The 23,752-nt window shown below is 40.5% G+C and overlaps 1 protein-coding gene and 1 long non-coding RNA gene across 3 annotated transcripts in view; one reads left to right on the top strand and one right to left on the bottom strand.

Annotated features, from left to right (window-relative positions):
* The window catches only part of LOC105550450, a 46,923-nt gene extending 42,579 nt beyond the window's left edge, over positions 1-4,344 (top strand). Inside the window, exons 2-3 of the long non-coding RNA XR_001007721.1 lie at positions 3,778-4,204; positions 4,236-4,344. This is a non-coding gene — a long non-coding RNA (uncharacterized LOC105550450). The remainder of the gene's footprint in view (positions 1-3,777; positions 4,205-4,235) is intronic.
* PDZRN3 (PDZ domain containing ring finger 3) overlaps positions 1-23,752 on the bottom strand; it is a 224,759-nt gene that overhangs the window by 181,494 nt on the left and 19,513 nt on the right. Inside the window, exon 1 of one of the 2 annotated variants that reach the window (XM_011995373.1) lies at positions 3,734-4,098. The exons of the other annotated variant lie outside the window; for it this stretch is intronic. Coding sequence (XP_011850763.1) covers positions 3,734-3,745 — 12 coding nt within the window. The 5' untranslated portion in view covers positions 3,746-4,098. Of the gene's footprint in view, positions 1-3,733; positions 4,099-23,752 lie in introns of those variants that run through there. 2 annotated transcript variants of the gene reach the window in all.

Below are 23,752 nucleotides of genomic sequence, written 5' to 3'. Positions count from 1 at the left end.
ACCTACTGGGTTCAAGCAATTCTCTTGCCTCAGCCTCCCGAGTAGCTGGGATTACAGGCGTCCTCTACCACATCCAGTTAAATTTTTGTATTTTTGGTAGAGACAGGGTTTCACTATGTTGGTCAGGCTGGTATTGAACTCCTGACCTTGTGATCCACCCACTTCGGCCTCCCAAAGTACTGGGATTACAGGCGTGCGCCACCATGCCCGGCCTATATCCACCAAAAATTAATGGAAGTGAACAAGTCACTTAATCTTTCTAGGCCTGCATCTCCTCATCTGAAAAGGAGAGAACGCTGGATGAACTAACAGTTCATGTTTCTGAATGTTATCTCTAAGGATCAGGCTGATAAATCTGTGGTCTTATTTCACCTTCCACTGGGAAGTTGGGACAAATCCTACCGCTTTCCAAGCTGACTCTTTGTTGAAAACTATGCTTCCAATAAAAAAAATTCCCTATTCTCATAAAAGCCAGGTTTGTCTTCATTCTTCAAACCAATTCCTGAGGCTTATCCTGTGAGATAAGGATTTTTATGTCAAAGAAATGAGTCACATCTGAGAAAAGTGAAATAAACTGGATACCTTCCCTTACCTCCAGCAAAGTCAAACAGCTGAAAGTCTGAATATCCAGAGCATTCAGGTAATTAGGAAAAAAAGCAAGGGAGTAAAAACCTGAAATTTCCAGATGTGACATGATCATTGTTTGACAATTTTAAATTAAATTTTAAATTTTTGTTGTAAGAGACAGAAAGGGATATCTTCATTCAGCAACTCTGCAATTAGACTTACTTGAACCAATTTCTTTTCCTGGTTTACACAAAATGACACTTCCTCTAGTACAAGGATTGCAGAAAACCTCAACAGTAAATAGGCAGGCTCACAAGTCTCTAGATTAAAATGCAGTTATAACATTTTCTCAAAATATTCACATGAACTGCGAGCACAAGATTCAACCCGTAAAATACTGAAGGAAAGTCTTTATCCATAAAATTCTCTTAGAAAATGTAGACAGAAAATCTGAATTTATGTAAGGAACTCTGCAACCAAAGAACCACCCTTTTGTCCTGATTTTGAAAATGCTGATTATTTGAGAGCAAAAAATATGTATCCGTAAAGGGGGGTTCCAGTAGGATGAATCTGGTATGGCAATGACCACTTATTGCCTACTCATCTCTTTGCTGCCTTTCCTTTGATGGTGTGACCCATATTTTATTTGCCCTCAGAGAAAGCGCATAAATCCCAATTGGTCCAAGCCATTCACGGTAATTTATGGCCCACTGTAGGATTACTGGCGTGATTCATTCTGTCCAGCAAACCACTGACAAGGGGCAGTCTGTTCTAGAGCTTCTTGGAAAGCTTCTTCACACCTACAAAGACAAGAAAACGGTGTCTTGCTGGTGTCTCTGGAGACTGTCATGCCGAGATGCAATGCCTAAATCTGTGGCAGCCATATTTTGACCACGAGGAGACTACTCTGACATGCTAAGGATGACCACAAACAACTTGGATCCTTGACAAGGCCACCCAGCTCCTCAACTCACTAACCTGGGAATCACCTGTCCTTGTACCTAAAAAAAACATGTTTAAGCTATTTGGATTTGAAATCTCTATTACTTGTAGCCCCAGATATCTAAAGTAATAGAGTTGACCCAGTGGAAAAATATACGAGAAAAACCTAGTTATTATTAGACATGCCTTCCAAAAGTCATCCAGAACAGAATTGTTCTGCTTCACCCATATGACACAATGTAAAGGCAATACGTTTTAAGAATCTGGTAGTTTGATCAACATGGACATCTATCCTTCCTGGAGCTTTTCATAACTTTCCTGGATACTTCCACACTGAACAGACAATGCCTTAATTATTTCCATATGTTGGACTCTACAATCTGTAAAATGGGGATTTAGGAACAAGACTTTCAAACTATATATGCATATGAGAAGGATTTTAAAAAAATAGTAACAACAAAATCTGTTTTATAAAAAATGCCAGGAACATTATTAGAAATAAAAGTTCAAAATCATGACCTGAGTTCCCAAAGTTTAAAAATTCCTCAAGGGTTTAAAGCAAAACTGATGATTAACAGATTTTTATCAATTCTACTCAAGCAGAACAAGAACAAGCATTGGAATTCCTTCTAATTCAAAGCCCACTGAATTAAAAAAAACTCCCCCAAAAGCAAGTCTTATCTATCTGCCAGACATGATTCAGAGAACTCTACACATATTGAAGTATAAACCTGGTTCATTTGTAAAAATGTCCTTTCATAATAATTCTCAAACCTCAAACAGCCTTCCTCTAGTCCATTTTCTGCTGTTGGAACATAGACACTCAAAGATCAGCTTAGTCTTTTAAACTTAGCTTCTATCTCCCTTCCAAACACGTTAACAAAGGGTGTCTGCTGTGTCAGGCACCACCCTAGGGCAACAGAAATACAGCGATGGGGTCCTTGCCTTCATGGAGTTTATGTGTTTTTGTTCTTATGCTGGAAACAGACTCATCAATAAAATTAAACAATAATTACCAGTTGAAAACCCAAGAAATAAAACTAGTGGCTAATGCAATAATGAAATAAATAAGGAGTTGAAGGGAAACCAGAGGTGGGAAAAACAGTTTAACTTGCAATAGAGAAATCAGATATGGCTTCCTTTGATAGGTAACAGACAAGCTACAAAGATAGGGGATTAGGGATAAGAAGGAGCCAGTCAAGGGAGGAGCCATGTGAAGCCAGGAGTCAAAAATAAATGGCTTCTTGGACCAAAGCCACAAAGCCACCTCAGGGATCTCATCTGTAAAATGGTGCAGATCATCACTAACCTGCCCATCTCCCCAGAGCTAGATATGATAATGAACAGGAAAGTCTTTTTTTAAATCAAGGTTAAAAGCCCTACAGTTATGTGCTTTTATTATAAATCTTTCCCTAAAAAAACAGGCGGCTTGAGTTGCTACAAAAATAGACACTCATTGCTGTCATATGTTTCATACTGCATCTCTCAAGCAGTAAAATTAAAACTAGTTTTGACTTGAGAAGTTTTATAGCCTTTGAGATACCTGGAGATCCAAAGGGCTGTGTCTAAACCACAGCTGAGAGTCGCTCTCCTACAGAACTGTGGTAAATGCATGTCATTACTATAATGATCAACACGAATACACACCAAAACTACCTTCCAAATATCACCCACGTGAGACAGACCGATGTCAGCAGGGGATTCCCGGGCAACTCTTTTGATATGGTAGCACATGGCAGCAGAGGCAGCTTGGGACTTGTTGGCCAACAACCAAACTCTGTTTGTGGTATACTCTTTTTATAGCCCTACCTTCTAATACATGGTATTTGCTACACGATTATCTAAAAATTAAATAATCAGCCATAGCACTAGGAGGAAAGTAAAATCCTGGGATTAAAACAGGTGATGTGCATATCCCAGGGCAACACAGTAGCCCAGGTTTATGCTGTAACTGTTTCTCTTTGATTAGCAGAAGCCAGACCTACAGTCTTTAAGACAGATTCGCACTGTAGCAGGGGAAGGATAACTGAAATGATAGAGCCTTGCTGAAATTCTTGTTCTGCCCGTTCTCTCCCAGGACGCAGGTATCATTATTTCCATTTCCAGATGAAAAAACTGAGGTCTTACGAAGTAAAATAACTGGCCCAAAGTACGTGCTGCAGCTAAAGTTTGAACCCAGCTCACCTATTCTAAATCATACACCCCTTTTATCACATTGCCTCACCTGGTTAATCATGTTTGATTCTTCTTTACTCTTTGATTCATCAGGAGTAATCAGATTTCTGAAGGTCCTTCATAAATACTTCAGTCTGCAAAGATGAACAAGAGGAGCCCGAAGAACGTCGTATGAAATGAACACTGAGATTCTGAGATTCTCTCAAAACAGCCTCAGGTGAACCAGGAGAATAGGCAGCTTAATAATCTTTAGTGAGGAGGCTGGGAGGGAGGGGGCCACACGTGTGCCGCATACCTGTACAAGAGTACATATTTCCTGTCTCTTCCATGTCACGTTCTCTTAAGCCCCGAGGCTTCTACACTGGCAATTTGCACTGCACGGAATGCCTTTCTCCTCTTCTCTGCAATGAGATCAGCTGCTCCTCAGTGAAGCTTTCTCAGAAGCCTCCCACCCCCACACCCGCACACACACTGACAGACACACAGGACAGACAGCCCTGTGCCGAATCTCAGCCCTGTGGCAGGCTGTTTCCAGGAGCACTCCTCATTAGTCTGGGGTCTTCTCCAGGCAGGACCTGAGGTTACCTTTCTCTTCCTCCCCAGCGCTTAGCACAGTGCCTCGGTTCAAACATGCACTTACTGAGCCTGCCCATCGCCAAAGGGCCAGGCGCTGGGTTGGACTAGGGCTGGCAGTGGTGAAGAGAAGGCACACTCGAGGGGTTGAGAACAGGGGCTCTGAGTGACCTGACATCTACCTGCTGTGCCATCGTGACCATCTCTTAAACGCTGTACCTCGGTTTCATCAGCTGTAAATGGAAATGACAGTCCTGCTTGCCCCCTCATGGGGCTGTTTTTTAGGATAAAAGGCAGGAGGCAGAGAGGAGTTGGGTGACACTAACTCCTGAGAGGGGGTGAGAAAATGATGTCATTTCAGCCTTTAGCCTTCTAATCCTTTCTGTTCTCTTACCCCGCTTCATTTTTCTTCCAAGCACTTATACTACCCCGCTGACACATTATATATTTGGTCTCGCTTACTGCCTGGCTCTGCCCTACTAGGATTAAGCAGCACGAAGACAGGACTCTTGTTTTCTTCTCTGCTGTGTATTGGCACCAAGGACAACAATGGGCATGTAGAAGGTCTCAAGTATTCCTCAAATGCATGAATGAATGAATGAATGAGAAAACAAATAAATGAATGATGAAACAAACGAATACTGACTGACCAACTTATGAGGCATACATCTGGAAGAGACAACGATGTTAACAAAATGCGAGACTATGAATTGCTATTTTATGGCAATAATTACAGGCATATTTCACTTGTTTTTGCACTGGCCAAAAAGTAAAGGCTGCATATGAATACAATTCTTGAATTTTGGTGTTATGCTATATGGCATAGGAGTCCTCACATCTGCACCCAACATATCCCCAGATATGTAATTAATGCGGCATTAACCCACACGCTCACTTACTGATGGGATTATGCATTCATAGAGTCCTCTAAAAGAGAAGGAATCCTCTCTAAGACAATCTATTGCTCCAAGGGACCAGCTGCTTAGATTCAGGTTTCCTCAAAAGCTAGCCCTTGATTTTGACTGATCCAGGAGCAGAGCCTTCCCATCTGCAATGAAGCATCAGTGGTGGCCCGTATGAGCCCCCATCCATGTGGCAATGTATCAAGTTTCCACCAGCACAGAGAACAGAGGAGGAGGAGGAGGAGGAGGAGGATGAAGGTGCCCAGGAGGTGCCCAGACTCTATAACCCCTCCCTGGACTCATGGCTTCCAAGAGGTTCCTAAAAAGTCTCTTAAGGTATTAGTTTTGTTCTTGCCCTTAACATCCTATAAACACATCTGCTTTTGTTTGCTCTCATCTACCTGGCCATGGACAGAAGAAAACTTGTGCACAAGGTAAAGAGAAGAGAAAGATCGTGATTTTTATCACCATCATAGCTACCGTGAAAGCCCTACATTAAAAAGCATGATTATATGCTGCCCAGTGTATGGACTAAGTTTTTCAAGATTCAGTTTTACAAAAATATATCTTAACGATGCCTCCAAATGAGATTAAAACATTTCAGTCAACAACATACACACAATCTCAGTCCTACCACACTTTCTCTACTATGTTTTCCATAAACTACATGCCCTGGAGTGCTTTTATTTTTCCTGTTTTTAAAAGGTGTTTGTATCCCTTTTTTCTCAATATCCAGTGGTGAGAAAAGTGATTTATCACCTGCCACACTACTGCTACTCAGTATTCCCACCATAAATCGTGCCTTTGTGACAAAACCCTTATCTTAAAAAACAGATAGCATCAACCATTACCGCTTTTTATGTCAATGTCCTTTTATTTCAGAATGACTCTGTTTTCATTATAGATCCTTAAACATATTAGCAGAAGACACATTCGCAGCAAATGCTTTCAGTGAGGGGCAGTCCAGCTGTAGTCACATTCTCACTTCTAACAGGGGTAAAATCCTTAAGTAAACACGTTCCACAGGGGCTGTGCTAAAGTACATTTTTCAAAGACCAATGCCATTTGGTTGAAGTCAGCTCCAGAGGGCCACATACCTTTTCAATCAAAGCCGCAGCTGCTGGGGTGAGAGTCCTGCCCCCAGAGAAGAGCCTGGAGACCTCTACCTTTATCTCCCCTGAGCAGGCGGCCCTCACCTCATCAACAGACTGCTACAAAAGTTGATCTCTAAGACGGCTGCTCAGAACCGGAAGACCAGAAGCGGCAGTGCGACGGAAGCTGGTGTGGTCACAAATGTGTCCTGAGCACTGTTTTGAAAAACACAGGAACATACTTTCCACTCACTCCAATTCTTGGGCTGCAATAGGGCAGGGTAAAGAATGGAACATGGCACTGGGTTTAGAAAAAATTTCCTAGGCAATTTCGTACTTAACTTGAGCAAGGGACAGTATGATACTTTTCAGAAATCTAACCAGGTTTGTGTCAACAAAATGTTGACTCAATGCAAAAAAGGTCTTAAAAATCATTTCATTTGGTATCTTTCTTTTAAAGAAAAGCAAGCTAGAGTGAAGAGGTAGAATTCAGGTGTCCAAAGTCATTCTTGTTTCAAATTCCACGGTAAAAAATTGATAAAAATAAACCATTAAATCTGTTTGCCCAGGCTGTGAATTTGCTAAGTTTTGATCCATTTAATGTGTGGTCACACGGATTGATTTTCTTCCTTTATCTCTCATCCCTCTTTCAGAGATTTCAATAAGCTCTTCCAAAGTAACAAAGTTCATCTGGTTAAATTGCTAGCTGCTAACTCAGTTGTATGGAAATCCAATGCTGTGTTCTATTCTAGTGTACTCTTAAGTTGACATTAAAAAGTCCAGGCTCAATTCATCATAGCACTTAGAAATGTCATTAGCATCCATTGGTTCCTTGGAGTGTATTCCTCTTCCCTGGGCCTCAACACTTCACATGGATGTCAGAAAACCAAGCTATCTGGGGATCTCTGTGTGAACAACTCCCATAAATCACACTGTACATTCCGGCTGTCAGGGTGAATATAACTCAACCACAGTTGGTTGCGTCCTGTTTCCAAGCACACCTGAGTCACTGCAAGCAGTGGGACAGCAGTACAAAAAAGGAGCAACACTGCCCAGAGACAGCAACAAATCAGATACTCAGAGAAATAAGTACATCAAAGCCAAGAGGGATGAGGCAGAGGGAGCAGCTTTACTTTGCAGGAGTGCCACCTCCCTTTTTCAATAAAAAAATGCAGATTCCCTCCTGCATTTGGGAAAACTATGCATATGTGTCATTTGGATTTCAATGGTTTAATGGGAAACTCGGAAAAAAACTGCTGGAATTTTGAAAAGATAGCTCCTGGAGCGGTTAGGCTGGAAACCTGAGATAAAGTGAGAAAATACCACTCAACTCATTAGCAAAAGGGACGTTTTCGGCTCTTGTGTGTCCCACAGTGTGCCGGAATTAAGGCTTATCTCAGAGCCTCTAGTAAGATACACAGGTTGGTTGTTGATAGTTGGCTGGAAACCAGGGGTGATCTGTTGAAATGCTGATCTGTCTTACCTGACCCAAAGGCCTCTCTGAGGTCCTACAGTGACCCTCTCTGACAAGACAAGACCCCAGAACGTATTAAGGTAGGACCCCAGAGCAGATCAACAGCTAGGCAAGATCTCCAGGGCCTTCAGTTGCCAGGGAAAGACACAGTACATACAAAGCACCCAGAATCATGTTTCTGTTACAGACTGCAGCAAGGGACAATCTGCAATGTGGTGTCTGGGAAGACAAGGAGGCAAAGTGAGGGGCAAAGTGTCCTCTAAGATGAAATCTAGCCACAAAGCCAGAGCTATATTTAAGCAGTAGAACTTTCTAGCAGGGGTTAACACACCTCAGTCACCAGGTCATATCTGTCCCACCACCTGTTTTATTAAATAAAGTTTTATTGGAACAAAGCCATGCTCATCCAGTCACCTATTGCTTATAACTGCGTTCACACTACAATGGCAGAGTTGAGGAGCTGCAACAGAGACTGTATGATCCCCAAAGCTGAAAACATTTACCATTTGGCTCTTTACAGGAAAAGTTTGCCAACCCCTGTTCTATGGGAATACCTCAGTGGTAAAAGGTGAGTGTCAGAGATGGTTTTCATTTTTCCAAATCTATGCAAGTCCACCAAAAATACTTTATCAGGCTTTAAAAGTAGCCACACACACAAATACGCGCGCGTGCGCACACACACTGTCCTTACCATAGTCAGCTCTAAACATTAACCCATGCTGTACCACTTTAAAAATATTCACAGCAAATATAGAAGAGTGCTTCTATCCCATTCAAGATAAGCTGGTCAAGTTTGCCTTGCCATAGATGCAAACTTCTAGCTGCCCAGAAAAGCATGCAGCTAGCCTCTTAGTACATTCTCTGGACATGAGTGGTTTGCAGGAGGAGAGAAGGCCTGACATTAAAAGAGCAAACACCCTTTATTCTAACATCACAGAGAAGTAACAGTTGTCAGGATTAATGAGGGGGCTCTAGCCCTGTCCGATATTTGACACTCAGCCTATAAAGGGAAAAAATGTCAAACATCAATTATCTTCTAAAGCTAAAGGCTGTCCTCTAAGTACACTCTAACCCCTCTCTTGGAGCCTCTTGACTGCTAATCTTCTCACCATCAAGAGAACTTGCCCCAGGATAAAACCAAACTGAGTACTTGACCATGCTAATTAGGCAGAGTGAGCTGGTATAGCTGAGAAGTCCTTTTTAGCCACTCCCCTCACAACACTTCTTTAAAAACAGAAATAAAGTCAATGAATTCAGTGGAACAAGCACTTTTTTTTTTGGGTGGGGGAGGGTGGGGAAATGGAGTCTCACTCTGTTGCCCAGGCTGGAGTGCACTGGTACAATCTCAACTCACTGCAACCTCCAACTCCCATGTTTGAGCAATTCTCTTGCCGCAGCCTCCCAAGTAGCTGGGATTACAGGAGCCCACCACCACACCTGGCTAATTTTTGTATTTTTAGCAGAGATGGGGTTTCTCCATATTGGCCAGGCTGGTCTCGAACTCCTGACTTCAAGTGATTTACCCGCCTTGGCCTCCCAAAGTGAGAAGCAGCACTTTTAATACAGCAAAATAGCCAAAAGGCAGAAAACAGTATTGACTCAACCTAAAAGATAAGAAGGTGCTTTTTACAACAAATTCAACTTACTCCCTCATCTAGCCCCTTTCCGTCTCTGGCAGTTCAGCCTGTGCTAAACAATCCCGTCATTTACAGCACAGTCCTATTGGGGCATACTGTCAAATATAATCGAGTTTTATACCTCTCAGCTCACCAAAGGGCTGTGATAAGGTGTCATTCCTTTGAAGTGCTGTACAAAAGAGCAAAGTGATTTTTTTTTTAATAAAAAAGTTAATAAGTTAATACATCAGAAAATCTCCAAGCTCTAAAGGAGTTCATGATTATCACAAAAATTGGTATTTCTGTAATTCAACATGATCGCCTAAAGAACTAATGAACATAAATGGCATTATACTGTACTGAAAAGGAAGAACAGGGGTTTGTAGTTACACAGGTACTTCTTGAGAAAGTTCACAAATAACTACAGAACAAATACAGTATGTGTGCTGTTCACAGCTCACATCGGTGCTGGAACCTGAAAAACCATCCTTGCATGACCAACTCCACTGTGCTACCTTATCCCTCCCAGAGGGTTCGGAGACCCCATTTTCAAGGTAAATCTCCTTTCCAAACTAACATGTGCCACGAGCTCAGTGAAGCACCACACAAGAAGAAGTTGTCCCAAAAATCCTCATCTCATCTTTTTCTCCCAGGAATTGATCAAACACAGTGACCTTCTCAAGTAGAAATGCGAGAAATGGCAGTCAAATTGAATAGAAAGTTAACTACCAAACTTCATAACGTTTACAGTTGGGACACAAATGTGAGTTGTGCTTAAAAAATAAATTGCTTACAGACAAATGTGAACTTTATCCGAGAAAGTTCAGGAGAAAGAGGAGGGCATTAGAAAGAACATGCATTGCATTGTAGAGAGGGCAAATAAAGACTGGGTCCAGTCCCAGCTCTGCAGCCATCAGATGACGGAATGGGAACAGGTCCTTCAGTTCTGTATGCCCCTGTTTTCTCATTAGACAAGTAGGAGACCGAATTAACTGATCCCTAAGTTTTAAAATTTTTCCTATGATTCTTTATGGTGATCCAACCAATTTTTGCATATTCCCTAAGTAATGAGCCTCTTAACAAATGTATATTTGACTGCCTAAACTTAGAGTCACATAATTTGAAAGTTCAGGAGAAATATCATGGAAAGAAAGAGAGAGAGGGGCAGAGGGATGAGGAAAGAAGGACAGGAGAAAAAGAGAAAAATCAAGCGAAGTCATCTTCAGTTATGTTGCTATCATTCTGCAGGGAGTTACTACATGTGGAAGAAATTACGCACATGTGTGCATATACACACACACACTGGTATAGGGAGCTGCCTATTTTCTTCCAACATCTTTCCTTTGCCCTCCCCTACCCCAAAATGAGGAAATGGGCTCTATCCAGTGTTAAGGATGGGAGAACACAGTCTAAATTGAGATGGATTAAAATAACAGTTTACATATATGAGAGGTGTTACCCAAAGCCAATCAAAACTAAGGCTGAAATAAAGCTGATATCTATATACGTGATATAGGCTGAGCGAAACTGCATCCTCAAGACCTAAGTTGCATTGTATCCCATAATCAATCTACAAGTCAAGACAACTGCTAGTGTTTCTAGGTTCCAGTGTGCCAAAGAAGAATGCCATAGCCTGACTTTAGCAGGGACTTTACATGTACTTTTTCTTTCTGTATATAAAAAAAATCAGTGACCCCAGCTATATAAAAGGTAGAGAAACAAGTTTTCAGGGTGATGCAAGCAGAATTCTAAGTTCCCCCAAATACTAGGAAATTTATCTTTTCAAGACAAGCATTACCACCAAACACAAGTTTCTTAAAGAGCCTGGTGAAATCATCCAGCTTTTACCTTTTTCAATTTTGCACGATTGAACTCACTGTCCTAAATACACTTGATAGACACGAATATCTATCCTGTGTACTAAAAAAGTGGGACGTTACAGAACTGTCATCTTGCTGGTGTGTGTTACTCTACATTTAGAGTTACAGACAAAGAAGTCAAAGTCTTAGAGATAAGTGAAATTTCTGGAGAAAGAGTGATGAGACTAAATTAGAGTAAGTAAAAAAAAAAAGCACACATTAAATCAAGCACAACCCACATTCTCAAGACACTTACTTTCAATGCCTCTATTAGCACTGATTGCAGGGCTGTCAAAACATTCATTTTTGCTGACCTTAATCTGCAATGTGATGTGATGTTTTGGGACATGACTAAATTAATACTTTTCTAGATGGAGTCACTCGCTCATGCATAGTTGATGAATCATTCTATAAGAGGTCAATTTTCATTCATTCATTTTAGCAAAGAGGGTTTTTCCCAGCTTTCAAACCCAAATTCAGATCTTGGTATAATGTCTTTCCAAAAGCAACTTTTCAGAACAATGAATCTAGAGGAAAGCTTGATAAACCCAAGGGATGAGAAACCCTTACATGACTAGCTTCTGCTGTGAGTGGATCTCTGTAGAAAGTTCTACTCATGCTTCCTTTACTCACTTATGTTTTACATTGCAACACCACATGTATTCAGAGACGCAGATGTTTGTGATGACTAGGATTAATAAACAAGAGCCCTTGGTACTTGAGGAATCCACGCTGAGTGTATCGTGTGCCATATCTCATTTCCTCCCCCTACCAGAGAGCTTCCCTTTTTCCACCCTGCTCTCCGTCCCCAGGGAGGATACCTTGTATAGAATGGTTCTCTGGTCTCCCTCACTCCCTGGCTTCTAGCTGGTATCAGTCAATGGAGTACAGGAGAGGAAAACTAAGGGAGAGAGGAGAAATGCAGCCTAGATTTGGGTCCCGCCCCAAAGCTCCTTCCTGTGGGGTGACTCTTGATAGTGCTTTCTCCAAAGTGCACAGCTCCTGTCTAGACAGCCCCCTTCACAGACTGCCTTTCTTCTAGGTTCTGGTACCTCCTTCCACTCCTGCCCTTCAAGCCCAAGACCGGTCACAGCATTGCTACTAGCCCAGTTACTGCCCTATGCTCTTCTTCCTGTACCCCAGAGTTTAATAGACTATGGCCCCGGAGCCAGATCCAGCCCAAAGCCTGTTTTTGTGAATCATATTACTGGAAGACACACCTGTTTGTTTAGGTACTGTCCATGGTTGCTTTCCCTCTAGAGCAGCAGAGTTGAATAGTTGAAGCAAAAGCCACATGGCCTGCAAGGCTGAAAATATTTACCATCTGGCCCTTTATAGGAGAAATTTGCCAACCTGTGTCCTACACTCTTCTCATATCCTTGAAAATGGTTCTTTTACTAATCTCTCTGATGGATCCTATCTTAATTGTGCCATTTGTTAACTCCTGGGATCCTTTATGGTATGGTCCTTGACCATTCTTTCAAGGTACCTTTAGTTACTGTAACTGTTCCCATTACATAGGGGAAAAGGAAATTAGAACGAAATGTTTTGATGAAAAGGAAAGGGAGAATGAGTGACGAAAAGTAAAAGCCTGGCAAGAAGGGGTAGAGAGAGACAGAGAGAGATATTGATTGGTTGATTTTATGGGTAAAGTGTTAAAAATCTGTCAGTACACTGGGGATCCACAAGATTTCTTTCTTATTTCAAAGATAAATTAATAGAGGCCATTAATCCAAGTTTGAGACCATTGAGGAGCCTGCCCCCTTTCTGCTTGGATATGAGAAATGTGAACATTTCAGTTAATGAAGCAGAAAGAGTTTAGGACAGAATTCTTTCTCCATTCTTGAACTGCTTGAAAAATTACACGGGCACTTGGTTTGCTAAAAGAGTATTACATGGTTAAACACAGTTCCTCTTAGCCAGTCCCTACTCCCTAGACTTTGAAAATTACCTCAGTAATATCTGAAGAAAAAAATTTCCAAGGTGCACTGATTTTGCAAGGTCCTTGATTTGGTCTGAATGTTGGTGTCCCCATCAAATTTATACGTTTGACTCTAATACCCAATGTGATAGTAATTAAGAGGTGGGGTCTTGGGAAGGTGGTTAAGTCATGAGGGTTCTATCCTTGAGACTAGGATTACTGCCCTTTGAAAAGAGGCTCAAGGTAGCTCTGTTGCCGCTTTCACCATGTGAGGAGAAAGCAAGAAGGCACCATCTTTGATGCAGAGAGCCTTTACTAGACATTGAATATGTCAGCACCTTGACCTTGAACTTCCCAGCCTCCAGAACTATGAACAGTACATTTCTGTTGTTTATAAATTACTCAGTTTAAGGTATTTTTATTATAACAACCTACATAGATAAATGGTAGTCCTACTCTGTGGGGTCTAAGACCAATAAACAGCTACTGCTAGATAATCATAAAGAGTAATCAATTTGAGTTACCAGTTATTTAGCATGTTAGATATGCCAAGGCCCTTACAAATACTTTACATTGTTTTTTTATTTACAGATTCCAACAAACTTATTTTAAAAGTACTATTATGATTTCCATATTTGGATAAGAACATGGAGGTGGATAGGTGTTGAGAATTAGCCCAAATTTGTAAACAACAGAGACTACACTTTAACCAGCTTTTCTGAATGTGGCACACTGCAAGTTGCCCCTGTGTAACAGTGAATTTCACTGAGAAGCAAGAAGCTCGCCACTGAGGATCTGACTGTAATAAGGGTGCAACTCAGAGGTTATTTTGTAAATCACTGCACCATTGTTGAGGTTTGCTCCATGGGATCCATCCCATTAGGTATGGAGTGTGTGTGTGTGTGTGTGTGTGTGTTTGTGTATTTATATGTGGTCATATTTACATCATAATATTTAGACTAAGCTCCTTCAGACCTATACAGAAAAACTTATAACTTCAAATCTCCCCAAAGCAGCCATGATTCCAGAAGAACTTAACCCATGAAAAGAAGGCCTTTCACATTCCTGTTAAGTCTCCACCTATCATTTCCATGTTATTTGGCACCTCAGACCCCCAAGTCTTGCTCCTATGGGTGTTGATTTATTGAGCTGAAAAACTGAAAATCCATTTTAGAATTGAGTTGATCTTGGCTGAGGAAAAACATCAATTTTCAGAGCTTTGTCTAGGACCCTGCAAAGGACTTAAGAATTCTTAACAGAGGTTCATGAATGGTCCCAAGAAGTCTACAAGTTCCATGAAATTATACATGTACAAGTGAGAGGGAGGGGGGATGAGAGCCTCTGAGAATGTAAATTTTTTGACATGAAGATCCGTAACTTTCATCAGATCCTTTTGGGGTTCTGTCCTCCCCAAACCACAAAGAATCTGAGCAGAGAGCTAATGCAGTCCTCTTGTCTGTCATGCAGCCGGCTCTCACAGCCATGCTGGTTTATCCAGAGAGGCAAACACACCAGCATCTTCCCTGCTCTTCTGAACTCTCTCGAGTGTTTCCCATTACTCTTTGCATTACGCCTTACTCACCACTGACTCAAAGTGATCCTGTGACGTCACCAGGCACTATTTCCTACAGATGGGAACTTGACATAAAGAGCAGAAGGCTGCACTGGCCTCCATCCAAATGGTTTAGTGACTCAAGTAACAACAGAGCCTCTTCTGTGGCTGGGGCTGTTTCACCTGTGAGGCAATTTCTTGACATCCTGCCTAAGACTCAAAATAGGGCTTTTATGTAACCTTGACTTGTTTGCCTACAAAAAGTGCATATGGACCTCTTCCTATACCTCTCTGGACATCTGTGGCTGAGTAATTCTGCCTAAATGACTATGTTTTGTGTTATTGCTATTTTCCCAGAGTGCGGCTTCAATTGTATCTTGCTTTATAACAATAAAATCTACCTCGAACTAATTCTGAAATACAATGCAGCTGCCTTTGCTGGATCCAGTTAACAACTTTGACATAACATACCAGAAGCAACCAGCAACAGATTTTATTTCAGTAAAATGCCCTTTTTTAGGGAGGAGGGATACATTCTGGAGTTTGAGATTTACTCAAGTGTAAATTTCCAAAGTTCAGATCTACTCCTACGTAAGGAGAACAGACCTATGAAAAGCATAAGCAACACTCCTTTGGCAGTTTTCACAGAAAGAATCACCTGTGTGTGTGAGCAGCTTTGTCTCAAAGAGAACTGATGGTTTGCTTATGATGTTTTTTATTTTTCCTCATATTTTAAAACACACTAAACGCTCCCCATGCTATGAACATATACACCCAACCATGTTATGTTTGTCTTTGAATAAACATGACTCTACTTTTGGAAGACACATCTTTCAATAACCAGCCTTGGAATTTGTGTGAGTATGTCTGCGTGTGGGTGTGAATGTGTGATTTAGTTATTTCTATTTTATTTAAGATTTCATTTCTATTTTATTTAAGATTTCTTTTCTGATTATAAAGAAGTATCTGCTTATTGTGGAAAATCCAATTTTAAAAATTGTATGAGTATATATTATACATTCAACTTCTGGAGTCCAAGTCCCAAGACTATAGGAAATGGGTAGAGGGACATTATTACAGTACTATTTGCAGGTCCAAAAAAATGCAGAACAATTTAAGGCTCTGTCAATGGAAATGTCACTGAATATAGTGGACTCACATTCATATGATGCAACAGCATGCATTTATTAAAACCAGTAAGTTACATCTGTATCTACTGGAGGAATGGACACAATATGCTATTACAGAAAACATGTTGTAAAATGAGCACAAGAGGATTGCATCTGTGTAAAGACAATGATTTAAAAAAAAAAAAAAAAGCTAGACATGGTGGCTCACATCTGTAATCCTAGCACTTTGGGAGTCCAGGGTAAGCAGATGGCTTGAGTTCAGCAGTTGAAGAACATCCTGGGTAACATGGCGAAAACCCATCTCTACAAAAAACACAAGAAATTAGCTGTGTGTGGTGGCACATGCCTGTGGTACCAGCTACCCAGGAGGTAGATGTGGGAGGATCACTTGAGCCCAGGAGGTTGAGGCTGCAGTGAACCCAGATCACACCACTGTACTCCAGCCTGGGTGACAGAATGAGACCCTGTCTCAAAAAAGAAAAGGAAAACTGACATCTCATATGTGTACATGTGTTTCTATTTTGTATAATCATGAAGAAGGCTATGGAAGGCTTTGTGCTGGGCTGCAAACTGCTTACCTCAGGGCATGAGAAGAAGAAAACGAGAGGAAGGCACGTGGAGATTTGTCTTTTTTATTTTAAAATGTCTATTGTTTCAATGATTGTGGCAACTCCACATAACATTTTAATTTGGGGGATGGTGCCTTTGATAAAGTATTTCTTTTAAAGAAAATGAACTATACATTATAGTAAAAAACTCTGGGAAACCACTCCGCTCGCCAAGATAGACCACTGCTGGCAACTTGCTGTGTACAAATTCTCATTATTTCCTATACCTATACTAACAAAAATAAATTTTAAAACGAAGTGTATATTATATACACACACACACACACAGTTGGCTAAATGTTTTTATGATGATTATTGTTTATACACACACAGAGTTTTGTTTACACTTGGTTCACTCAATGAGGCTCCAATAACTCAATGAGGCTCCAATAACTCAATGAGGCTCCAATAACTCAATGCAGCTCCAACTGTCCACTGGCATGGGATCTGGCTGGACAGAAATGTGGCATAAAGGAGAGCACACAGAGCCAGATATGGATTCGGATCCCGTCATCCCCAATGGTCAGCTGTGTGACCTCTGAGAAGGCACTTACCCTGAGTCTCAGTGGTGTCACTTGTAAAATGAGAATGATACTATGTATTATTGCAGTGTTGTGGGGACAATGAAATGAAATAGCATATTAGGAAACAGCCCATTCCTCCAACAGACACAGATATAACTCACTGGTTTTAATAAATGCATACTATTTCATCACACAGATGTGACCTCAGCTTATTCAGTGATACTTCTACTGATATATCCTTACACTATTTTGCATTTTTTGGACCAGCTCACTGCCTGAGCTCATTGTGTATGTACTCAACTGCATACAGGAGCCACTCAACAATGGAAACTATCAATAATCATAATGTGATAATGTCACTGAGGACTTGCTATTTACTAAGAACTCTTCTAACAGCCCCTAAAAATCTTAAGATATATTAATTCATTTAAATCAGCACACCTAACTTATGAGATAGGAACTGTCGTGCTCATATTTCAGGCAAGAACATGAAGGTCCAGAAAATTTAAGGAACTAGCCCAAGGCTACATGGCAAAAATATCAGAGCTGGGATTCAAACCCACACAGCTAGCTTACCCTTATCCACTACATATATTGCTGCTCAATGCTATGAAAGAGGTAGAATTTTATGGAAGTAAATTCTTCCTATATAAGCACTTCCGTGGACCATGTAATAACAGATTAACTATATGGCAAAAATAGCCTCAGGCTAGCAGTTGATATTCTCAGCACTGGTTTCGAGATCTTTTCACCTGGGAACAGATGCGTGAACTCCGCTAGATACCCGATACTAGCCCACTGTGATATTCTGCACCCTCCTACCATTCTCCCTGTGTGTCCATCTGGTCACACTCTGCCAAGGAAACATGGCTGCCAGGAGCTTCTCTTCCCCCCATAAGTCCCTTCAGCACCCAAAACAAAATTTAACAACAGCAAGGTAGAAAACTCTGCAAGTCAAATAGGACAGGATGGCCTCTGGTCTATACTCACCTAAAACCATAGTAACTCACACAATCTATCACTGTAGGAGTCCACCCTCAAGTTGGCCAACTCATGACAGCGAACAGCTCACAAACGTATGATGGAAGGACTGTTCCCACATTAGACTCTGCTCATGGGAATGCCATAACCAGCTTATTAAACCTACTAGGCAACCCTAACATCATGCAAAAATAGCTTATTTCCAGTCTCCAGAGATATTCAGCAAGGTGTCTACCACCACTTTCAATATTCTCCTAAATTAAATGAAAATGGCATTTTAGTTTCCTTAAATAAGGTCTAAAAGACGTCAAGTTCTAGCTTTGTCTCCTAGGTGGTCTGTAACATGAAGCCACCAACAGTTAGCTTTATGTTTTCCCTTCCAATGCCAGGGCAATTCTTTTCTCTCTCTGACAAGGCCAGGACGTTCCCTCTGTCTACTGTGGTAAATGAGGGGAGAAAATAAAAGAGGAAAAAAAAGCAGGCCATTTACAACTTGCAACTTTTATTTCAATGCTCTTAATGAGCAGAATCTGGCATCCTTGTTACAGGAGCACCTTCAAAGATTGCTACTGAACTTTAGGTGGCACACAGGTTAAGTCAGGAAGGAAAGGAAAAAAGAAATGAATAGAGAAGAATAACCACTTCCATCCAGGAAACAGGATAATGACAGACCCTTTCACGTTGAACCTGAGTGCTAAAAACATATTTTGTCCAACTAAGAAAGTGGCTACATTTCCAGCACAAGTTAAGTGGTGCTTCATTTAATGGGGTGTGTGTGTGTGTGTGTGTGTGTGTGTGTGTTTGTGTGTATGCATATGTGTTGTGGATAAGAAAATAAAAACTGATTTAGAAAAGAGAGAAAACATTAATTAAACTTAACAAAACTACTTAGGATTTTGTTTGTTTTAAAGTCACTTGGAACAGTTATTTTGATTCCTCTAGTGTTCTGATTTAGATTCTAGTATTACTATGGTATGTCCTTAACAGCATTCCATGGCAGTCTCTCTAAAGTAATACAAAAACTATGTTGCATTCTATCATTAATATGTTCATTCTTGTTAGAATACCAAACTAAGCAAAATGCTACATTAAATGTACTCAAAATCACCAATATATTTTGACATAAGCAGCTAAGTATGCAGAGAGCTTATCACTATCTTTTTAACTTTTGTAATTGGGATATCACCCACTGAAAACGTCCATTTGAATGACTTCTGCCATCTAACACCCCAAAAGGACAGAGAAACTGCACTGGTTTTATCTTCTCCTTTACTCCTTTAGAAATCTTTAAAAATTTTTTTTTACAAAATGAACTATTTTAATGTGAGTCCAGGCGGCCTCCACTTTGAAGAGATAACATTTCAGCTTTAAATTGGCTGGCATATAAACACACAAGCAGATGCCCCACTAACTCTAAACAATTTTAGTTTCCTTTCTTGGCTGAGTGTTTAAAGCAAAAACTAAGATAGCTGCCCTTGGTTTTACCATTTTAAAGTTTAGGAATTCAAGTTTTAAAGTTTCTTAGCAAATGATATTAGAAAAACAGATCAGAAATGTCTGTTAGGAAGTTTCTATTTGGTCTCTTTGTTTATATTAAGATTTACATTGTGTTCAGCATAATTGACATTCTATGAGAATAGTCCTCTATCTTCAGCTTGACACATTTTCTCACTAGTTCAGCACACAACACAAATCAACATTTTGGCAGACAGCTAGCAATACAAAGGTAAAATAAATCTGTTTACTACAACAGGCTTTAAACATCATCTTGCTCATCAAAGCAAGGTTGTGGCCTGTTGGTAGGAAGCCATGAAGACCTTTCTCCAGGCCTTTGCTTAATGTCCTCATTTGCATCCACCCCCTTGCCGCACCTCCACACCCCCAGAAACCCTTGGAAAGTTCCACTGTGTTTTATTGCTTCACTGAGAATTCGGTTTAATTAAGCAGCTGTGGCAAAGGAATTATTTTCTGGAAGATGTATGGAAATTCTGTGACAACAACAGTGACTAAAATTCTATCGAAGAAATGACACACTCAAAATAGGTGTCAACAAAGGTATCTTCCAGAACTTAGTTGCTACTGATTTTATGTTGCCAAAACGGGTTTTGACAGGCAGATAAGATCCAAGTCAATGAAGGAAGAGAGGACAAAGGTGACCAATGTTAATTATTTTCCAAACATGGTGGCAAAGCTGGCACCTTCATAAGCAAAAAGCACAACTGCTAAAGGAAACTTACACTGTCTTGCATGGAGCCAGTTAACCAGAAATAACACAATTTCCTAAGTCTTATTGTTAAACAGGACTAAGAAAAAGGTTTACTTGAAATACAAATATTGGAATTCATAAATGCAGATTTTTAAAGTTTAGATTTTACAAAACCCAATGTGGCATACCAAAAATTAAACTCCTGATTTTCTTATGATACCATTATATTTATCTTTTTTAAAAAGAACAAAATTAGGGATTCCTCACGATTTCTCTCTGGCAACCCCACTCATTCCCCTGCTTCTAAATAAAGGAACTCTTTACTCCTAAATTCCTCCTGACACTGGGAAAGATGTCTATTTTAACCCGCTGCTATTCCTGTATGGACAGCTGGCAGATTCCACCTGTCTACAGGAGGTGTTGTTAAAGTATCAAATGTCCCCAAGGCCTCATGACATACTATCACCTGCCCTGAATACTTCTAATGTTAGAGTGCCTGCCGTTTTACCCTCAGAAGTTGATGGTGTGACTTGAACATCTATTTCTGAGTCAGGCGACACACATTTACTGATTGAATACTCTGTACCAGGGATGGTGCTTAGTACTGAGAATACACGGTGCACAGAGCACAATCAATGAGTCCCTGCTCTCAAGAGCTTACACTCAAGCAGGGCCTTCCTTGATCTTTTCCTAACTGCAAACCTCCCAGGTACACTTCACCAAGGGGGTTTCAGAGATGCTGGATTCAGAGGCCTGTTTAGGTATAACTTCTCATCTTCCCACCAGAATCCAGAGTGCAGGCAATCACCACACATGCCACACAAAGCATCCACATCAGACATCAAGCTGACACAAATCTCCTCAACTGGAGATGAAATTACCCTGCATACCAAAGCTCCACACTTAGAAATGAGTTATGCCTCCAAAGGCTGGAGCTACGTCCCTTTGTGGTAAGTCTATGATGATGCAAACGACCACCAGTTAATGCCATCCATCTGCTGATGGAGTGCAGGGCCCACGAACTTTGCCTCAAGTAAGAAGTCCATTAAGTGGAAAGGTAACAGGAAGAGGAGATTATTTTTACAAATATAGTCCTATATAGCCTAATATCAAATTTGACTCCATTCTTTTTGCAACAGGTTTGATTTAGTTTTGCCATGAGCAGATCCAACAGACCCCAGGGTACAATATCAGAAAGACATCTGCTGTTAACACGAAGGCACAGCTCTGTCCTCCAAAGCAGAATGTTTTCAAACTGTGGGCCACTGCCCCTTAGTGAGCCATGAAATCAACTTAGTGAGTGGCAAACGACATTAAAAGAAAAAGAATAAAATACAAATACCAGACTACATTGTATGCAGTAATGGGAAATATCTCACATGAAACATTTTTTCCATTTTCATACACATCCCAGGCCCACTTACATCTGTGAGTGCTGCACTGGGTCACATATAAAATGTGTTTCTTACTGTAGGTCAGTACCAAAGAAGTTTGCAGAATATTCGTTCAAAGAACAGTGTAGAATGAGTTGCTGTTCGAGTCATACTTACAACTATGGTTGGGCCGCATGGCGGACAAATGTACATACAGTAAATAGCTACAACAAATGTATAAAGAGAGTACAGTTTTTCAGAATTGTATAAAAACAAACAAAAGTTTATCAAAGAAGGATTCCCCAATCTCTGGTCAGTGACATTAATATTTACCTTCCTGCCTCTGAGGTTTTTAGCAGTGAAAGAATTCTTTCTCTCTATAGTGGATTCTCATCTCCAAGGACTCTTCCTTTCCTCAACCAACCAAACCAAAGTAGCCACATGAAGAGTCCAGCTCAGACTGGTACATGACAGCCCTGGGCAAGCTGAAGTCAGGGAATACTTCACATTATTTTAGGTGACCCTGGGCTCTGCCATTTAAACGACCTTGAATGACATGATGTCATTCCACTGTCAATCTCTAACCCAAGTTATCCAAGTCACTCTATTGTCAATCTCGAACCCATCTGCTTACATCCAGAGAACAGAGTCAATCTGGGGCAAAAATGTTTGTAACACTACATTAAAAAAAAAATTGTTTCTTCTAAAAAACAACAACAAAACAAAACAAACCAGGGATACATGTGCAGAACATTCAGGTTTGTTACATAGGTATATGTGTGCCATGATGGTTTGCTGCATCTGTTGACCTGTCCTCTAAGTTCCCTCCCCTCACCCTCTACCCCTCAACAGGCCCTGGTGTGTGCTGTTCCTCCCTCTGTATCCATGTGTTCTCAATGTTCAACTCCTACTCATGAGTGAGAACATGCAGTGTTTGGTTTTCTGTTCCTGTGTTAGTTTGCTGGGGATGAAGGCTTCCAGCTACATCCATGTCCCTGCAAAGGACATGATCTCATTCCTTTTTATGGCTGCATAATATTCCATGGTGTATATGTACCACATTTTCTTTATCCAGGCTATCACTGATGGGCATTTGGGTTGGTTCCATGTCTATGCCATTGTAAACAGGTAACGCCACCTTTAAAAATAAAGTTTATCCAAATGTAACATAAAGTGAACTCATCCTAAGTGTACATCTTGGTGCATTTCCACAGGTGAACACGCTCCTGAACCACTGCCCAGATTGGGAGCAGAATAGGACCAGCACCCTCAAAAGCCCTCCTCAGGCCTGTTTCCCACCACTGTCCTGACTTCTACTCCCACTAGTTTTGCTCTTAGACAAAGAGAAAGCAAGGCTCAAAGACCAGAGTTTTCAGCAGTCTAGTTTAAATTGACTAACTCTACATTTTCATTGTTTATTTTTACTCTTATCTTCTATTTACAACACATGTCAATGACTTTCCATTTACAGTCATGACACACAATTTCTTTTTAAAATAAAGTTAAAACAATGTTGCTTTAAGAATAATGGTGAACATTTAGCAAAACAGGTGGTGCATACATAGCAAAAACTGAGCAGCTGGATGTACGACTGACTCGAGTCTGAGAAACACTTGTTTAGGTTTGATGATCGATGCAAAATGCTAAACAGGCTTCACTGACTATCCCTCACTCTCATTTTTCTCTGATGAAGGAGGACTCTTTCCATTGCCCTGTGACTGATTTCTTCTCTTGAATATTCATAAAACAGTTTAAGGGCCATCCTCCCAGGAGATATGATGCTATTTTTATACGCTTTCGGTTTGTATTTGTCACAAGCATCATGCTTAATCAAGACTGGAAGAAGCTGACTCAGAATGAAAGGAAGCACATTGAATTTCTCTCTTCTATCTCTACTATTTTAAGTTTTAAAAGACCACCTAGAACTGGGATGGATTATTACAAAAGGCCACAAACAGCTCTTATTATTGAATCCTTTAATATTCTGATCATGACAAAAAGCAGCCAACACTTGTTATGGGCTTATCTTTCAAACAAACTAAAGGAGAAAAGAAAAATGTTATTTAAATAGAAAACCAATTGCCTTCCTTGTCCTTTTCCCTCTGAATCAGTGTAACTCCCTGTATGTTCTGTTAAATCTGGTAAGTTTAATAGATGAGAACCTCTGAATTTCACTTACAAGATTTACTAAGTGTATCAAGCAAATCGACCTAAACTTACCTATAAATCGGCTTCACAATTAGGTCCCTACATCAAAA

The sequence above is a fragment of the Mandrillus leucophaeus genome, unplaced genomic scaffold (assembly GCF_000951045.1).
Source record: "Mandrillus leucophaeus isolate KB7577 unplaced genomic scaffold, Mleu.le_1.0 Scaffold485, whole genome shotgun sequence".
Taxonomy (NCBI): domain Eukaryota; kingdom Metazoa; phylum Chordata; class Mammalia; order Primates; family Cercopithecidae; genus Mandrillus; species Mandrillus leucophaeus.
The sequence above is the reverse complement of the archived record's forward strand: the minus strand, read 5'-3'. Positions and strand labels throughout refer to the sequence as shown.